Genomic DNA, 19548 nt, shown 5'->3' with positions numbered 1-19548 from the left:
CTCATTTAGATGAAACTGTCCCTGCAGCTGACAGGACAAAGAAAACTGAGGAGTGGGTAGAGGAGAAGAAACACAGGAATACAGCAAAACAACCACGACTAAATTGTTTTGCAAAGATAAGCACATGACAGCTTTCTGAATATTTGAGACCAGTCATTAGGTTTTATTGTTTGCCATTCCCTTTTATTGACTTGCTGTGTTGTTTAATCTTGCACACCACCCATCAGGGAAGAAGGAGGTGTATACTTTTCATTTGAGATTGCTTTGTATCCAGGCAAACTCAGGGAACACTGTGAGTAAATTAGTCATCAGTAATAACTCACTGAAGAATTGTCAGAGTAGTTGTTCAGTATTCAGTAGTTGTTTCCGTGTGCATATCAAGTGACATAAAAGACAAATAGCAAAAATAACATATCATAATTCATGTACATCAAAGTTCATGTGTAATGTCTCAACAACATCATATTAAAAACTTCAGTCCATATTTGAGTTGAAAGAGAAAACAAAATTTTTGAGGGGACGATAAAAAACATAACAAAAACAAATCCGCATGGGCGGGACGGGACATAAAGCTGCATAGGGCAAAAGGAAACTAGAAAACTTAGTGGATGGGGAAGATTGTCCTGAGTATAATTGAAGAACAGCCCAAGGGGACGGCCCAAATGAGAAACTAGACAGTGAAATTTTTCAGGGCTAATGCATGAATGCAAAACACGGGACAAGCAGATCTTCTGTATTCGAAGTGAAAGCCCACCATCTGAGTCCCGATGACCAAGCTATTTACCCTATCTCTAAGGGAGACCCAGGCACCCTTTGAAGGAAACTCATTTCCACAGCTTATATCCACAACCCTTATTTGATCACTACCCAGAGTTCATGGCCATAGGTAAGGGATGTAATGTAAAATGACCTGTAAATTAAAAACTTGCTCAGCTCTTTCTTTACCGCAACAGACTGGTACAGTGTCTGTTCATTTTCCCCAAATCTGTGAATAAATCTCAGGCTCCACTTTCCCCAAACTTGTGAACAAAACTGTTGAGGGGACAACAAATTACTTATTTGATCACTACCAGAGTTCGTGGCCACAGTTGAATAGTTGTAATCTAAATTGACCTGTAAATTAAAAACTTAGCTCAGACTGTACAGTGCCTGTATCATTGCACATGTTTCCCAAATCCATCAGTGAATCTCATGCTCCACTTTCCCCAAACTCGTAAACAAGACCCTAAGATATTTAAAGTAAAGATGAAATCTTGAGGCCATCATAGTGGAGAACATCCACGAGCCTGGACAGACCAAGATATTATGTCCACACTTGCTCACTTTCTCAAACATCCTTGAGAGGATAAAGAGCTTGTCCAGTTTCACAGCCTGGATGAAAACCTCATTGTTCCTCCTGAATCAGAGGTTCAACTAAGAGATAAACCCTGCAGTGTCCTTCACAGTGTCATGATCCCTCAGCTCAGCTCCATTCAAATGTGAAGAAAAAGGCCTAAAATCCAGCCTTTGTGGTAATGTAAGATAGTCCTGTCACAGAGTTTAATGCATGTGCTTTTGGTGATAGTTATTCCTTCTTTAATCAAATAAGGGATCTAATCAAAATATAATCAAGAAGAAATCCACACTCTATCCAGCTGTTTTTGTCTGAGTGTCAGGCTTGAGCATCCAAATTTTTTCAGAATACTCCCTGATTATATTTACAAAGCATCTGCTGTTGCTCAGCTTACTATGTGCTTCAACTGGACTTGTGTTGGATTAGTTCTAGCAAGATTGTTGTCTGGGGGCTTTTTGCCCCCTGGTAGTGTCTGCCATGGCAAATTGGTCCTGGGTGAGGGACCAGACAAAGAGCGATTCAGAAGACGACTATGAGAAGACCATCGAGGGGACTGTTCACCCTACTCGAGATAGGGTTACCGGGTGCAGCCCGGGGAGGGTGCCCTAGGGTGAGCGTCTGGTGGTCGGGCCTTAGTCCATGCGGTCTGGCTGGGTGTGGGAGTAGTTCGGAGAGGCTATGGAAAAAGACTTTTGGACTGCCTCAAAGAGATTCTGGCAAACCGTCAGGAGACTCAGGATACACATACAAGGTCCTAAATTATCAGGCCGCATTTTATCTTAATGACCTTATAGTACCGAATCACTCCATTAGGGCACTTTGCTCTCGCACTGGAGGCTTACTTGTTGTTCCTAGAGTATTTAAAAATAGAATGGGAGGCAGAGCCTTCAGTTTTCAGGCCCCTCTTCTGTGGAACCAGCTTCCAGTTTGGATTTGGGAGATAGACACTATCTCTACTTTTAAGATTAGGCTTAAAACTTACCTTTTTTAAAAAAATCATATACAGTGGGGCAAAAATGTATTTAGTCAGCCACCGATTGTGCAAGTTGCCCCACCTAAAATGATGACAGAGGTCAGTAATTTGCACCAGAGGTACACTTCAACTGTGAGAGACAGAATGTGAAAAAAAAATCCATGAATCCGCATGGTAGGATTTGTAAAGAATTTATTCGTAAATCAGGGTGGAAAATAAGTATTTGGTCAATAACAAAAATACAACTCAATACTTTGTAACATAACCTTTGTTGGCAATAACAGAGGTCAAACGTTTACTATAGGTCTTTACCAGGTTTGCACACACAGTAGCTGGTATTTTTGGCCCATTCCTCCATGCAGATCTTCTAGGCCACTCCAGGACTTTCAAATGCTTCTTACGGAGCCACTCCTTTGTTGCCCGGGCGGTGTGTTTTGGATCATTGTCATGTTGGAAGACCCAGCCTCGTTTCATCTTCAAAGTTCTCACTGATGGAAGGAGGTTTTGGCTCAAAATCTCACGATACATGGCCCCATTCATTCTGTCCTTAACACGGATCAGTCGTCCTGTCCCCTTGGCAGAAAAACAGCCCCATAGCATGATGTTTCCACCCCCATGCTTCACAGCAGGTATGGTGTTCTTGGGATGCAACTCAGTATTCTTCCTCCTCCAAACACGACGAGTTGAGTTTATACCAAAAAGTTCTACTTTGGTTTCATCTGACCACATGACATTCTCCCAATCCTCTGCTGTATCATCCATGTGCTCTCTGGCAAACTTCAGACGGGCCTGGACATGCACTGGCTTCAGCAGCGGAACACGTCTGGCACTGCGGGATTTGATTCCCTGCCGTTGTAGTGTGTTACTGATGGTGACCTTTGTTACTTTGGTCCCAGCTCTCTGCAGGTCATTCACCAGGTCCCCCCGCGTGGTTCTGAGATCTTTGCTCACCGTTCTCATGATCATTTTGACCCCACGGGATGAGATCTTGCGTGGAGCCCCAGATCGAGGGAGATTATCAGTGGTCTTGTATGTCTTCCATTTTCTGATGATTGCTCCCACAGTTGATTTTTTCACACCAAGCTGCTTGCCTATTGTAGATTCACTCTTCCCAGTCTGGTGCAGGTCTACAATACTTTTCCTGGTGTCCTTCGAAAGCTCTTTGGTCTTGGCCATGGCGGAGTTTGGAGTCTGACTGTTTGAGGCTGTGGACAGGTGTCTTTTATACAGATGATGAGTTCAAACAGGTGCCATTCATACAGGTAACGAGTGGGGGACAGAAAAGCTTCTTACAGAAGACGTTACAGGTCTGTGAGAGCAAGAGATTTTCCTTGTTTGAGGTGACCAAATACTTATTTTCCACCCTGATTTACGAATAAATTCTTTACAAATCCTACCATGTGAATTCATGGATTTTTTTTTCACATTCTGTCTCTCACAGTTGAAGTGTACCTCTGGTGCAAATTACTGACCTCTGTCATCATTTTAAGTGGGGGAACTTGCACAATCGGTGGCTGACTAAATACTTTTTTGCCCCACTGTAGTTAAGGCTGGATCAGGTGACCCTGAATCCTCCCTTAGTTATGCTGCAATAGGTGTAGACTGCTGGGGGGTTTCCATGATGCATTTAGTACTTACTTTTCAGTCACTTTTCTCAATCAGCATGTATTAATAGACCTCTCTACTGATTCAGTAAGAGTACTAGATGCTACAGTTCCTGATAATGCTTTGCTTTAAATGGGGAGAATCTTGAAGGATGGCTGTTATGAGGAAAAGCAACCCAGAAACTTTGTCAGCAGCACACATCGTTGTGTGCCTCAACTGTCGGTCTTTTACCCAAGCTAATCTGCCATTTTTTTCTTCTTAGGTTGGGTTTATGGATTAAAGATCTGATCTAAATTATCATATTAAAAATTGGGACACTTAGTCAGTGGTGGACCTTGGATTCATTGGGTGTTTTGGTCATTATCCCTACACCCTCATCCAAGGAGCCCTGCCAGGGTTGGTCAGGCCCGGAGTGTGTCACTGGTTTATGTTAAATTGTTATCGCTCTTTTTCTTTCTACTGTTTATTTTCTTCTTTTAATTCACTGCAACTGAGAAATAATACTTACCTCTTTAGCATTTACGGAGCCACCATACATACTATGACCATAGCTACTGAACGACACAGGAAGTCATTCCTGCCCATGGCCATCTCCCTGTACAACTCCTCCATCTAATACACTGTAAACACTGCAATAGTTACACCCTTTTTGTGGATGCTCTTTTCTACTCCGTAATATTCATTTCAGTATTCTTGATATTTATTTATAAGCACCTCTGTAAATTCTTGATATTCATATTTGATTGATTTGTATATATTAGTGCTATTTCTTAACCCTTTAAGACCTACCATAGAACCAAGTCTGCCAAAGCTTATCTTTATATTTTTACATGCTGTAGTGCCATTTTTGGGAACATTTGCTATACATCAATACAACCATTATAGCCCAAACTTTAATAATATGTATTCATTAAGTGCATAATAACTACACAAATTGCAAAAAAGTGCAATAAACTACAAAAAAATTGAAAATCGTTTTTGTTTTGTTTTTTACATATATTTCTAGTTAGAAAAATTTAAGAGGTTTATCCCTCAAAACTGTAAGTACAAAAAAGTTGCACAAAATAGTTTGCAACAACAGGAAATTTATTTTGAGTTTCTTCACAGTTTTACTTTTGAGATACACCAATTTTTATATACTGCAGGAAAAACGAAAATAAATACTACAATGCAAATTTGCAAAACAAACAAACAAACAAAAAAACAGCATGTGCATTTCCAGCAGTGCAACTTGAGTTCTAAGCATCCCAGAAACTATACAGAAAAGCATAAAGTCAAACATGACTTTTAAAAACACCAGTATAGGATTATAAGACCCTGAAGGTAAAAAACTAAATTTTGCACAAAAATGACATCACTTCCAGTTTCGGGCAGGTAATGGCGGACATGCGATAGTTCGCGCTGACGTATATTCCAACGTAGGAAGTGTTATGAACAGCTGGTCAGATTAGCAAAGCATGTTTCTGAAATATTATGTTTTTGTTGCTGTGCTTTTTATGCAATTTTTGCAAAGCTATATGTGGAAGGAAACTGTGACCTAGGACAAGCTGATGACATAAGATGTAAGTACAACTCCTCTGGTTTCATATGCAAAAAAAATTATTGCGCTAGCTCACGTGGTTGCAGTTCTACAGGGATTTAAAAATAGTTGCGCAAAACGGAGTGTGCCCGCTCTGACTGGTTTTAAAGGGTTAAATTTGTAAAATCTGTAACATATTGTATTGTTTAAATAGTTTAGTCTGTTACTGTTATTGTCTTGGAGCAATTGCATCGGACATAATTACCTTAGGAATTAATAAAATATTCTGATTCTTAGACCTAGACTTAGAGCATTTATTGTCATTGTGCAGTTTCTTGTGCAGTGAAATTGGGTAGCTGGACCACAAAGGTGCAAAAGTAAAGAAAACAATATACAACAAGGGGGAAAAAAGCAATATATATGTATACATTTATGTGAGTAAACTATATACATGGTGTATGTGTAGAAACATTGAAACAGAAACATTGTGGGGCCATATACAAGGGCTGTTATATAATATAATATAATATAATATAATATAATATAATATAATATAATAAATAAATAAATAAGGGTGGAGGGGCTAAGGTCATTTAGGGTGGGGATGGTAATTCCACCGAGACCAAAAATATTGCACATGGGCCAAAAATATTGCACAGAACAATGAAAGACTGAGATACTGAACATGGGATGGCAGCAACATAGTTGATCAATAGCAGAATGGTTGTATGGGAGAAGTCTGTTCACATTCTTAGTTTGCATTACGAGTTCTGACAGCCCACGGGAAGAAGCTGAAGATGATGTTGCAGGGGTGCATGGGGGTGCAGTCATTAGTGTAGATGGTGTGTAGGAGTGGACTCAGCACACATCCCTGTAGTGAGCCAGTGCTGAGTGACAGGGTGGATGATCTCTGGTTGCCAACCATGACTGATTGTGAACAGTCTGTGGGAAAGTTCCATACACATATGGGGGGGGAGAGTCCAAGTTTACCAGCTTGGCTATAAGAATGTCTGGGATGATGGTATTGAAGGCCGAGCTGAAGTCAATTAAGAGCATCCTTACTGATGTCCCAGGATTCTCCAGGTGATGGAGAGCGGAGTGGAGGGCAGGGACAGTGGCATGTGACAGGGAGAGGTTGAATAGTCTGGTGAACTGAGGAGGCAGCTGGACAGCGCAGGCTTTGAGCACTCTACCAGGTATTCCGTCAGGGCCAGCAGCTTTCCTTTGATTAACTGCGCTGAACACATTGCGAACCTGGTGTTCTTGGAGGCTAAATGTGTGAGGGCTGTGCTCAGAGGAGGCTGTGGGCAGGGTGGTGTGCATGGTGGGGGTGACTGCAGCTTTCTCGAAGCAGGCAAAGGAGTGGTTAAGTTCCTCTGCTAATGAGATGTCCATGTTATCTGTGTTTTTCCCATTGCACTTGTAATTGGTGATGTGTTTCAGGCCCTCTCATACCTTTCTGGAGTTGTTATCAGAGAGGTGATCTGATAGCTTGTTTGAGAAGTCCAGTTTTGCTGCTCTGATGCCTTTTTTAAGGTCTGCTCTTGCTCTGCTGTACATGTCCTGGCCCCCAGATTTGTATGGCGAGCTGCGTGCCTTTAACAATGCCTGAACCGTACTTGTCATCCAGAGTTTACGGTTGGGGTAGACCTTTTCCGTGGTGACAGTGTCCATGCAGTGCGTGATGTAACCCAGATGTGTGAGTCTCTAGGCCATCATGTTCAAAGACACTCCACTCTGTGAGGGCAAAAGAGTCCTGCAATTGAGCACGAGCTTCCTCAGAAAAGGTGCTAATGGTTCTGATGGTGGGCTTTGTTCTTTTCCTGAGTGGTGTATATGCCAGGACGATGAGCAGAGAGAGGTGGTCGGACATACTCAGGTGGGGGAGGGGAAAAGATCTGAAGGCTTGCTTAATATTTGAGTAAACATGGTCCAAGGTGTTATTCCCTCTCGTAGGGCATTTCACATGTCGAACAAATTTAGGCACAGTTCTTAAGCATGCTTTGTTGAAATCCCCTGCAATGATACTCCCTCTGGATATTCCCATTTCTTTTTGGAGATTGTGTCGTGCAGGTAGGCAAGGGCTGAGCTAGCTTTAGCGTCTGGTGGTAAGTGGACTGCTGTTATTAGGACTGCAGGCAGTTCTCTGGGCAAGTAGAAGGGTCTGCACATGACAGACATTGCCTCTATGCCTGGGGAGCAGACTGTGGTGATGATCTTAGTGTTTGTGCACCAGTTGTTATGTGTGTAAATGCACAATCCTCCTCCTTGGCTTTTCCCCGCTGTAGTCTTTCTGTCACTGCGGTGCATTGTGTGACCTGATAGCTGCATCGAGGCGTCGGGGATTCCCTATCGTAGCCATGTCTCTGTGACAACCAGGACACAACAGTTGCGTAGAAGTTGCTGTGCTGTGAGAAGTAGGTTCAGTTCGTCTATTTTTTTGATGACCAACCGTGCGTTGGTCAGGAAGATGCTCGGGAGCTGTAGTTTGAAAGGCTGCTTCTTTATCGTAGCTAGCAGTCCCGTCCGGCACTCCTGTTTTTGTTTGCGTTCCTTCCGCCACATGCATTTCTTGGCAGACCCAATAAGAATCCACAGAGCACCGAATTTTCTCACTATCTCCAGGAGTATGTTGTGCATCCTCTGATAATCACTGGTAATGGGGATCTGGCTGTTGCATCGAATGTTGCATAATTCCAGATGGCGGTAGGTAAATTTGGCTTTACAGTAAGAAAAACAAAAGAAAAAGAAATGTGGAAAAAAGAAAAAGAAAAGCACCTAAGTGGAGAGCATAGAGCTGCTGCATCTGTGCGCGCCGCCATCTTGCACTACTCCCAGTTCTCAATGGGAGATAAACTCTGGATGACACGCTTCTTACAGTCTGTTTGGAGAGACCTTCTAGGTAACTGTTGGAGAGCCTTGTGTCTCTGGGAGCCTGGAATTGTCACTATAGTTAAGTATTGATTGTAGCACATTTTGAAATGGAAACCTGTATTTGTCATGATCCTGGGTCCTTTTGACCCAGCGTTTTGGGTTTTCTCTTCGTGATTTTGGTTCTGTTCTTCCTCTGGTTAGTGTTTACTCTGTTCTGTGCCCGTATGTTCCTGTATCTAGTCCGCGTTTCTTAGTTTGTGTCCTTTCATGTGTAAGTTCCTGTTTTATTGTGAAGGTCTGTGTCTTATGTGAGTGTTTTCATTTTGCCTCCCTAGTCTCGTCATGTTAATCACTCCCAGCTGTGTTCCCACCTGTATGTAATCTCCCTGTGTTCTCTGAGTGTATTTAAGTTGTGTCTTCTGTCATAGTAATTGCTGGTTCGTCTGTGTTGTTTCCCCTCGGTCTCCCTGCGTCTCTCCGTATGTATTTCCCCGGACCTCCCTGCATCTTCGTTTCTGGTTTGTCTTATTAGTTTACCCAGTTTAGGTTTCTAGTTTCATGTTTTGCCACCCTTGCTGTTCGTATTGACCCACTATTATAAATAAACACTCACCTGCACCAGAACTGCCGCCCTTTTGCCCCGCAAACCGTGACAGTATTAGTTGTTTTCTTGAAATGATCAGCATGGTTTTGATCATGATCAGTTCAAGACAGACCAAATATGCAAAAATATATATTAGAACTGCTAAATGAATTCAAGTTGAAAGCATAGTTTATTAAAAGAGTTTCAATTATATTTAATTTCCGTAATAGGTAAATTTTAAAGTGCAGTGTAACAAAGTCAATGCTTCTCTTTGAAAAGTCTGGTTGTTTTGTATGTAAACTGCATTTTAAAAGAACAACAACAAAAAAACCGACTAAATAACTGTCTTTAATATTTAACATTTGTTCATTTTAATTGTTTATTTAATTTTCGGTCAATAGAGTGCAAATAATTTTTTTTTTTTTGACTTGAACTGAAAATTTTATGACACAATCCCACGGCCCATAACAGCTTTCTTTGTGTTCATCTCTGGTCTCAACAGGATTATGTAACATTTGGGTCCAAACAGTGTGATCAAGAGTCCAAAACTTGAAGCAAGAATGGCAAACACCTCCACTGCATCTGCAAGATTTCCTGGTGAGCTGATATAAGCAGGAACAAAGGCCACCCACACAGCACAGAAGATCAGCATGCTGAATGTGATGAGCTTGGCCTCATTAAAACTATCAGGGAGATTCCTCACCAGGAATGCAATTAGAAAACTGAGGAAAGCCAGTATGCCAATATAGCCCAATAACACTGCAAAACCAACAGTGGACCCAACTGAACACTCATACACTATCTTGTCATTGTGGTATTGGGTGTTTTTATGTGGAGTTGGAGAGGAAGAGACAAGCCAGGTAGTGCAGATGGCTGCCTGAATAGATGTAAGAAACAGAACTGTTCCTCTCTGCTGCATAGCACCAAACCACTTCAGACTGGCTCCCCCTCCTGGCTTGGAGGCTTTGAACACAGCCAGAACAACCATGGTTTTTACCAGGATACATGAGACACACAGCACAAAGCTGATCCCAAATGCTGCATGCCTGAGTTGGCATGTCCACATCCTGGGTCGTCCAATGAACAAAAGTGAACACAGGAAACACAACTTAAGTGACATTAATAGCTGGAAACTAAGTTCTGAATTGTTGGCACGTACTATAGGTGTTCTGCGATGGCAGATAAAGATCCCCAGAACAACAGCACATATAAATGTTCCCAGTAAGGAGATTGCTGTCAAACAAATACCCAAAGGGTCATGATAAGAGAGAAACTCTGTTTTCCTAAGAACACAGTGGTCACGCTGTGGGTTTGACCAAAAATCCTCTGGACAACTGGTGCACTCCAAGGAGTCTGACAAAGAAGGGTTGATGGTGAAATGCATACTATATTTCACAGAAATTAAATCAAATATGTCATACAGAAAGACAAAGACCTACTGCTCTTGTTAGTGATCTTTCCCTCAGAACAGGGGATGCAGTCAAAACAGCATTCGGGCTCTCTCTTCCTTCTCACCATGTGGGTACCAGGAGGACAACTCTCACTGCATACTGATCGAGGTGGCTATTGGACATAAAAAAATAAAGATTTATTGCCTGCTACAATTCTATATACTGTAAATGTCATAAAAGGTAGTTGTGAAATAAAAACATATCTAACCTGTTTGGATTCAAAGTTCCAGAAGATTTTGCCTTCATCAAGTGTGAGTTCTTCACCTTTTAAAGCTGTCCTTTTAACCTCACCCACTTTCTGAATTTTAGTGCTTCCATCAGGGAGCCACAACGCATTAATAACATCATAAATTGGTACCACATCACCATTCTCGTCAAATGACACTTGATCGCCAAATGGAGTGGTGAAGTTCACTCTTTCCATGTAATAAACAAGCTGTTTAAAAGGAATGTATAATAAGTAAATTACTTTTTGCTCAAAAAATAATTATAGAACCAATGATTTATTCATAGATGGAGTGTAAAATGATATCACATCTGCCATGGCTCCAGTAACTTTACAGTGCAAACAGTGGCAATTTTTCAGTTCAGTAATCAAATATAATATTATATCTATGGTGCCTACATATATAAAGTCATTTATATCTAAGTCTCAATCAACCAAGGCACATTACTAATAATCCTGTATAAAAGTTAATGACCTCCATGACTTAAATGACTACTTTTGCTCACAAGTATGGCAAATCCCTTTTCAGAAATTCTGAAAGCATGCAAAAACAATGTGTTCAAAGGTGGAGTGTACAATGATAACACACCTGCCATGGCTCCAGTGACTGCAAAGTGGCACAGCTGTTCCCACTGAAAGGCCCTCTTCCTGGCTTGCACCGCAGCATGTCATCAAGGGAATATGCCAGTGCATAAACAGCTTTGTACACATTATACTCAGTTCGTAGGTTGGAAATGTCCAAGTACTCATTGTCCACATTTCCTAGATCTTCCTGTCCAGTGCATTGTGCACCTCCACCTTCCAGCCAGCCTGCTGGAGCTGGAGCAAATCTGCACTGAAATGTAAATTCCCAAAACTGATTCACCTGAAATATTTTGAAAAATGTTTATTACACATTATGAAAATATATAATTGTTGTGACACACAGTAAAAATGTTCAAGTCTCACCAAGCTATTTCCGTAGCTACTGTTGTGATGTAGATCAGGATGTATTTGCAACAGAAAATCCCTGAGCCCTGGTATCTCTCCTTGACGAATGGTGATACCAAGTATACCACCCAGGTATGGCATAAAGTGAGGTGTTTGGAGCACAACAGATTCTGTCAAGGCCACGCTGGCTATCCACTGTAGACCTGTCACATTTTGCCTTACTACCTGTGAATTAAATTAGACCAAATCTATGAAGTAATACTGAGCCTCCAACTTCTTTACTGAAACAGTTTCTGAATTATTACATTTTTGTACTCATTTCTGTACTGACAATGATACGTAATACGTGTTTTACACAATATAATTATGAAGACCTCTGTAACTACTAATCATTAAAGTGTTTTAAAGTGAAACCTCATCTATAAGGTGTATTATGCGACTAGGATGTTCAAAGACAATGACAACTCGAGCTGTAGAGGTCTTCATCACATCAACAATCCTCCTGAGTTCATCTGTGTCTTTGTCCCAGGGCAAAACCTCAGTGTAGGCCAGGCAACCTTCACCAGACACACTCAGCTCAGACTGAAAGAATCTGGCTGCATGAAGCCCATAATCATCATCAGTGACGAGCAGACCTGCCCAAGTCCAGCCAAAATGCTTTAGAATCTGGATCATTGCACGTACCTAAGTGAATACAGATTAAAGTGTAAGTGCATTGAAAAGAAAAGAAAAACTTTAAATATAATTGCAATTTAGCTTTATTCTTTGACACAATACAGAAACAAAATAGAGCACAATTCTCAAAACTAAGTATATTATTATTTCTAATATTTTCATATCTTTCTTTGTTCTTCTTTTACACAGATATTGAAACATACTTTTGCGTTTCCATTTTAATTTTGATGACAAATTTTCACCTGGAAAGCATCACTTGGGATCGTTCTAAAGAAGGATGGATACTTTTGACGGTCACTCAGGCAGGAACATGTGGCATAATAACTCACCTGTGAAAGACACAGACTGTATATTCAGGAGCTATCCATGTAGAGATATCTTAATTTTGTCATCATGACTGCATTATTAGTATTAGTTTTGTTTTCATAAAATGGTTTTACATTTTTAATTAAATCAAATTAATCCAAGAAAACTGTTACATGGTCAAGCAGAAAACTTACCATAGGTACTCTGTACAAGCCTAAGACGTTGGAGATTGCAATAGAATTTGTAGAGGTCGAATCACCCACAACCCCTATGACTGGAGGATTTCCAACACATGTATCATCTACTACAATTTGATCCTCTTGACCACTGGCTAATGACAATGCTCCACGGAATCCAATTCCAAGTTCAAGGCAGTTATCATAAAGAGTGTATCCCAGAGTCACATTTGGTAGCAGGTTTGAGTTTCTATTGATCTCATCAATAGCAAATGCCATGGTCTGTGCGGACTTAAATCCTAGGACATACACACTAAGACAAGAAAATTTTAATTACTAATATATATAATACAACACAGGTTTTAAATTACAAGTAAACGAGTGCCTTTTGAAAAAGTTGCAAAAGTAGAAATATTATAAACAATTAAGGATACTGAATAACAATTAAAGACATATATTAAGAAAAAAATGAAAAAGAAGACGCATTGTTTAGTTATTTCAGATACAAAATACATATTTATACTGGCACTAAGTTTGACAGTTTTTTTATTCTATTTTTTCCCTGCTTTTTCACTGTCCTTGTTACCCATGGCAAGTAGGCTGTTGTGGCAGCGAGGTAAAAGACAGATCAGGAACACTTGAAAAGAAATGGACTTGAAACAGTCCACCCAGAACCACATCTCCAGTTTTGTGCATCTCATTTAGATGAAACTGTCCCTGCAGCTGACAGGACAAAGAAAACTGAGGAGTGGATCGAGTCGAAAAAACATAGGAACACAGCAAAACAACCACGACTAAATTGTTTTGCAAAGATAAGCACATGACAGCTTTCTGAATTGTTGAGATCAGTTATTAGGTTTTATTCTTTGCCATTCCCTTTTATTGACTTACTGTGTTGTTTAATCTTGCATCAGGGAAGAAGGCGGAGTATACTTTTCATTTGAGATTGCTTTGTATCCAGGCAAACTCAGGAAACACTCTGGAAGTAAATTAGTCATCAGTAATAACTCACTGAAGAATTGTCAGAGTAACAGGTGTTTCTGTGTGGGGCGACTGTGGCTCAGGGGGTTGGGAAGCGCATCTGTAACCGGAAGGTCGCTGGTTCAATCCCTGGGCTCTCTGTCCTGGTCGTTGTGTCCTTGAGCAAGACACTTTACCCTACCGCCTACTGGTGTTGGCCAGAGGGGCCGATGGCGCGATACGGCAGCCTCGTTTCTGTCAGTCTGCCCCAGGGCAGCTGTAGCTACAAATGTAGCTTGCCTCCACCAGTGTGTAAATGTGAGAGTGAATGAATAGTGGTATTGTAAAGCGCTTTGGGTGCCTTGAAAAGCGTTATATAAATCCAATCCATTATTATATCAAGTGTCACAAAAGAAAAATAGCAAAAATAACATAACATTATTCATGTACAGTAAAGTTAACGTGGAATGTACAACAGCATCATATTAAAAACTCCAGTCCATATTTGATTTAAAAGAGAGGGACAAAAAATTACTTATTTGATCACTACCCAGAGTTCGTGGCCACAGTTGAATAGTTGTAATCTAAATTGACCTGTAAATTAAAAACCTAGCTCAGACTGTACAGTGCCTGTATCATTGCTCATGTTTCCCAAATCCGTCAGTGAATCTCATGCTCCACTTTCCCCAAACTCGTGAACAAGACCCTAAGACATTTAAATCCCTTCAATTGGGGTAGTAATTTGTCTCAGATGGAGTTGGCATTCCGCCTTTTCCGGCTGAGAACTATGGTCTCTGACTTGGGGGTGCTGATTTTCACACTTGGCTGCAAACCACTCCAATGCAAGTTGGAAGTCACCACCTGATTAAGCAAACAATTTCTCTCACCAGCCATGGCAGGTGCGCCATCCGTAATAATAATATTATTAATATTAATAATAATAGTGACTTTATTCCATGGTAGTTTTATGTCATCTACAGCGGAACAAACAGCAGCAAATGTTCCTCTTTTTTGGTCCTTAAGGCTCTGGAGTTCAAGTAGCTCTTCACTCATCTTCATTTTATTGTCCACTCTTCCAAAAACAATCAGTAATTGAGCGTTGTCAGATGCATCTGTGCTTTTGTCGCAAGCTATCGAAAAAAAGTCAAAATCCACTCCTTTTGCATCCAACTGTTAACTCTTAATATTAGATGAAACTTCTTCAGTTCTTTGTACCACAGTGTTACGAGCAGTGTTGGGCAAGTTACTTTGAAAAAGTAATTAATTATAGTTACTAGTTACTTCTTCAAAAAAGTAAGTGAGTTAGTAACTGAGTTAAAAGATTCTAAAAGTAATTAATTACTTGAAAAGTAACTCTTGCATTACTTTAAAAAAAATGTTTAACCCTCTGGGTTCCAGGGTATAATTGGCCATTTTAGACTACTTTTGATGGTTCCTCTACATTTCACCTTTAAATACTATTTACTTTGCCTTGTTTGGTATCATCCTTTTCAGCACAACCTCACATTTCTGAATTTACAGTTATGTTTTGATTTTGACATACTGTATTAACACAATTAATCTAAAATCAAAGAAAACACATAAAGTCTGAGTAGAAAAAGTTGTATTTTTTACTGTAACAACTACAAACATGTTTATTGAATCATATTTCATATCTTTAAATGCAAATATAAATTGTCAATTTTAAAACCATATGCACAAGTTTTGCAAAGAACTCCTCCTCCTCCTCCTCCTCGCGCTAACGCCCTGGCTTCGAGCATGGGGAGCGCGAGCGCTTTGCCCAGTCGCTCGAGGAAGAGCCGTCGTTTGTTGAGCTTGCCCGCCATCCAGTCAGGGTGAATTTCCCTCCAAAACACGAACGCGTTGTAGGCCGCGACGTCGACCACCTGCAGGTCTTTCTCCTGTAGCTGTACGTGCTCACGACCTTGTCCAGGTTGTCGACGCCTCCCTTGGTGCGGTTGTAATGCAGCACCAAGGGTGGTTTTGCACTGCCGCCGCTGCTTCTGCTGCTGTTGCTGCTGCTGCTGCTGCTGCTGATGCGGCGGCTAGGCTGGGGCCGGAGTGGTGGTGGTGTTGGTAGCGAGTAGCTGTGGTGAGGAGCAGCACGTTCTTGTTCTTCTTGGCCACGTAGGAGAGGATGATCGTGTCGGGCCCTCTTCCTCCTCCTCCTCGTCCCACGGAGCCACCAAGTACTACGGATTCGACGGAGCCCACGGCCCTGCCCTTGACGCAGCGCAGCTCTCTGGGGATCTCGGGTCTGTTTGATCGCAGAGTGCCCAGCACGTGGTGTGGCCTCTTTCGCGATGGAGCCTGTCGGCAAGCTCGCGCGAGGTGAAAAAGTTGTCGCATGTGACGTTGCGTCCCGGCGTCAATCCCTCGGTGAGGTCCACGACCACTCAAGTGGACAGGTGCTTTTCGGGAGGGCCGCGCTTGTCTGGCTTGCCGGGCTTGCCGGTGTAGACTTGCATCTTCCACGTGTAGCTGGAACACGCATCGCATGCCACCCATATCTTGATCCCGTACCTGGCTGGTTTGCTGGGCATGTACTGTCTGAACAGACACCTTCCTGATGGCGAGGGAGAGAGAGACGTGAGTTTGAAAGAGAACACACTTGCAAGCATGGAAGATAAAGTCACGTAAAAGCACAAACGCAGAATCCAACAATGACAATACCAGACGAGAGGGCGAGGGAGAGTGGGAGAGAGACGTGAGTTTGAGAGAGAACACACGTGCAAGCGTGGAAGATAAGGTCACGTAAAAGCACAAATGCAGAACCCGACAACGACAATAGCAGAAAGCTAGTGTTGTCGTCAGTCCTGCTCCTCTTCCTCCTCTCATCCGCACGCAACACACACACACCACGTACCTCTGAACGGCACCAGTCTCTCGTCGACGGTGACCTCCGGTCCCGGGCGGTACATGGCGGGCAACCTCGCGCACCTCCTCTTCCTCCTCTCATCCGCACGCAACACACGCACCACATACACAAACGCAGAACCAAACAATGACAATACCAGACGAGAGGGCGAGGGAGAGAGGGAGAGAGACGTGAGTTTGACAGAGAATACACGTGCAAGCGTAGAAGATAAGTAGGGTTGCCAACTCCCTGAAAAATAAATAAGGGACACCTCGTGGCCAGGGCCGGGCAACCCAGTTGTCTTCACCCTTCCCAGTGTGGTAGCTCTTTTTTTGTGTGTGAAATTATTTTTTTAACCATTTGACTTGAAGTTGATTTAAGCAGATGCATATTCTTTGTGATATGAACACATGGGAAACAAATGATCATTTAGCCATTTATTTTTAGCTCAAAATGAAAACATTAACACAGTAAAACAGGTCTCTTTCTTAAACAGAAGCCTGTCATGCTTAACTTTTGAGAATATAAGTAAATCTTTCTTTAAAAGAACTCTGTCCTGCTTAACTTAAAATTATATAAATTAATAGAAAACAATAGAAAGAAAAATATTCTTGTAACTGTGCACATATAGTGCATTTAGTACAATTGGCTTCAGTTGAGGTATTATTTCAGCTTTTCTAATGCTAATCAGCTGCTCCTGTTTGTAAACCCGCTTGTTCCCATGATTACGCATCTTAACTCATCATCATTATTCATCTATGTATTACTTTTATGTATTAGTCATCTATTTGTTGTAATCATCTATCCTTGCAGTTGTTTATTACACAAAATAAGTTATATTATCACACTTCTGGCCACATAGCGCTGATATTCACTGCACATGCCCATATTAACTTTTTCCAGCCAGGTGTTTTCCTTTTCCCATTCCTCCCTGTGCTTTTGCAGCCTATTTTTCTTTCTCTGAGCGAACAAACGTTGCTGCTCTAATGCTGGGCTCACACTGTGCGATTTTTGGCCCATTTTGAGACGATTTCTGAGTCGTGCGACCGATTTGGTGATCAGACCGATTTTGGCCTTCATCGTGCGTCGTGTAGTATACGTGGGGTAACGAGAAGCGATTAACACCTCACGACCAGCTCCCGATCATCAATCGCTCATGAGGGTGTCACCGCAGCCACTCACACTGCGCATGCGCAGAACGTAAACGTCGGTGAAAAAGACGGAGCAGCACGGCTGTGCAGCGTGTGATCTGGACACAAGCCATGGAGGCACAACTTGTAGAACTTTGGAAAGCTCATCCGAGCCTTTTCGATGTGGCATCACAAAATTATCACGACCACAACAACCGTGAAAACAGTTGGATTTACACTGCTGCTCAATCACAGCTGCCTGATCAATGTTTTTCATTAGCAATTTAGCAAAGTTGATGGTGGTGGTGTGTCTGTGTGAGTGAAAGACAGAGAGGGAGAGAGTGACAGATTTTCTGTTATAACCTTCATTTTATGGACGCACAGTGTGAGCTCTCAGGTCGCATCAGAGCATCGGGCGGTATAGTGTGAGACCCTGCATCGTGACCTACCAACTTCTAACCCCTGCGAGTCAATCGTGCAGTTTGAAAATCGCACAGTGTCTGCCCAGCTTTAGGTGTACTGTCATCCGAGACATGCACCGCAGTGTCGGCGTTTGTTTCCCTGTTGGCCATGCTTCTTGTTGTGGTCATCTGTTGTCTTCCGGTATTTTCTCTGTAAGCGACCTTTCCTCGACCAATGAGATAATCTGAATTGTCATACTCGAATTGTCATAAGTGTGCTGTCAGCTCATTGGTCACAAAGCAGGAGAGGGGCTGGGAATTATGTTTTCAAACAAAGCGTTAATTCCATTAACATTTATAGACTACTTTTGATTCTCACTGTATTACGGGACAAAGTGCGTCCCTTATTAGCTCAATACGGGACGTGTACTTTTGTTTCGAAATACGGGACGATTCCGTATTTTAAGGGACGGTTGGCAACCCTAAAGATAAGGTCACGTAAAAGCACAAATGCAGAACCCGACAACGACAATAGCAGAAAGCTAGTGTTGTCGTCGTTCCTGCTCCTCTTCCTCCTCTCATCCGCACGCAACACACACACACCACGTACCTCTGAACGGCACCAGTCTCTCGTCGACGGTGACCTCCGGTCCCGGGCGGTACATGGCGGGCAACCTCGCGCACCACTCGTACCACATGGCTTTGATGGGGGCCAGTTTGTCGTAGCTATCGCCGCCGCCGCCGCCTAACCTGGCTCGTCTGGTCGGCATCGTGGCTCTGAACCTGCCGCTCTCGGCGTCCCACAGGCTCTCGCAGGCCTCTGCCCGGGACCTGTACACGCCGGCGAGCACGAGCAGCCCAACGTAGGCTCGGAACTCGACGTGGCCCATGGGTTTCAAGTAGGCCATGAACGAGGAGGCCTCGTCTCGCGCCGCAGCCACGGCTTCTTCGGTGGGGCATCGTCCTCGCAGGTCGAGGTCATTGTTGTCGTCGTCGTTGTCGTCGTCGTCGCCGTTGTCGTCTTCTTCCTCCTCTTTGTCGTCTTCTTCGTCGTCTTCTTCTTCTTCATAGTCTTTGTCTTCATAGTCTTTGTCTTCTTCTTCATTGTCATCATCGTCATAATCGTCGGCTACATCTGTGTCGCGAGTTTCACCGACATCGCCATGACCGCGATCGCGCCCAAGATCATCAACGCCACCTGAAGCACGGCCGGCGTCCTCTCGCCAAAGCTCCGAAACCCCCCGCCCGCAGTTGACGTCTTCTTCGTCTTCCTTGTCTTCTTTGTCTGCTGCTTCTTCTTCTTCTGTGTCTTCGTCTTCTTCTCTGCCTTTTGGCTCGCCTTGTGAGCCATCAGCCTGGCATAATTGCAACCGAATTTCTTGGCCGTGCTCGCGTAGGCCGCGCACACCGCCCGGGAACCCATGGTCCGCTACCTCGTCGTTTTCGCTCTCCTGCTCCTCCGAGCAGCGCTCCTCCTCTGCGAGCGTTCGGGCTGTCGAGTCGTTATCCTCCTCGGCCTCTTCCTCTTCTTCCTCCTCTTCCTCCGAGT

At 42.8% G+C, this 19548-nt stretch overlaps 1 protein-coding gene across 1 annotated transcript; it reads right to left on the bottom strand.

Moving 5' to 3' along the window:
- Positions 1-9329: 9329 nt before the first annotated feature.
- Positions 9330-13347, bottom strand: LOC146619053 (extracellular calcium-sensing receptor-like). The gene is made up of 9 exons (XM_085370184.1): positions 13238-13347; positions 12670-12964; positions 12412-12498; positions 11909-12178; positions 11513-11719; positions 11154-11429; positions 10547-10774; positions 10327-10450; positions 9330-10240 (listed from the first exon to the last, which is right to left on the bottom strand). Exons 1-9 carry the CDS (start codon positions 13345-13347, stop codon positions 9330-9332), a joined length of 2508 nt encoding a protein of 835 aa, XP_085226310.1.
- Between the last annotated feature and the right edge of the window lie 6201 nt (positions 13348-19548).

The sequence above is a fragment of the Diplotaxodon limnothrissa genome, linkage group LG14 (assembly GCF_057381915.1).
Source record: "Diplotaxodon limnothrissa isolate DT_005_m linkage group LG14, D_limnothrissa_male_GT1.1, whole genome shotgun sequence".
Lineage (NCBI taxonomy): Eukaryota > Metazoa > Chordata > Actinopteri > Cichliformes > Cichlidae > Diplotaxodon > Diplotaxodon limnothrissa.
Note: the sequence above shows the minus strand (reverse complement) of the source record. Positions and strands in the feature narration are given on the sequence as shown.

Bases quoted from the DNA above. Each gene is read 5' to 3' on its own strand.
- LOC146619053 (XM_085370184.1), bottom strand. From the start codon at position 13,347: ATGCACAAAACTGGAGATGTGGTTCTGGGTGGACTGTTTCAAGTCCAT. The intron at 12,499-12,669 runs GTAAGTTTTCTG...TGTCTTTCACAG, and splicing joins GCTTGTACAGAGTACCTATG to GTGAGTTATTATGCCACATG. The intron at 10,775-11,153 runs GTGTGTTATCAT...CCTTTTAAACAG, and splicing joins AGTCACTGGAGCCATGGCAG to CTTGTTTATTACATGGAAAG.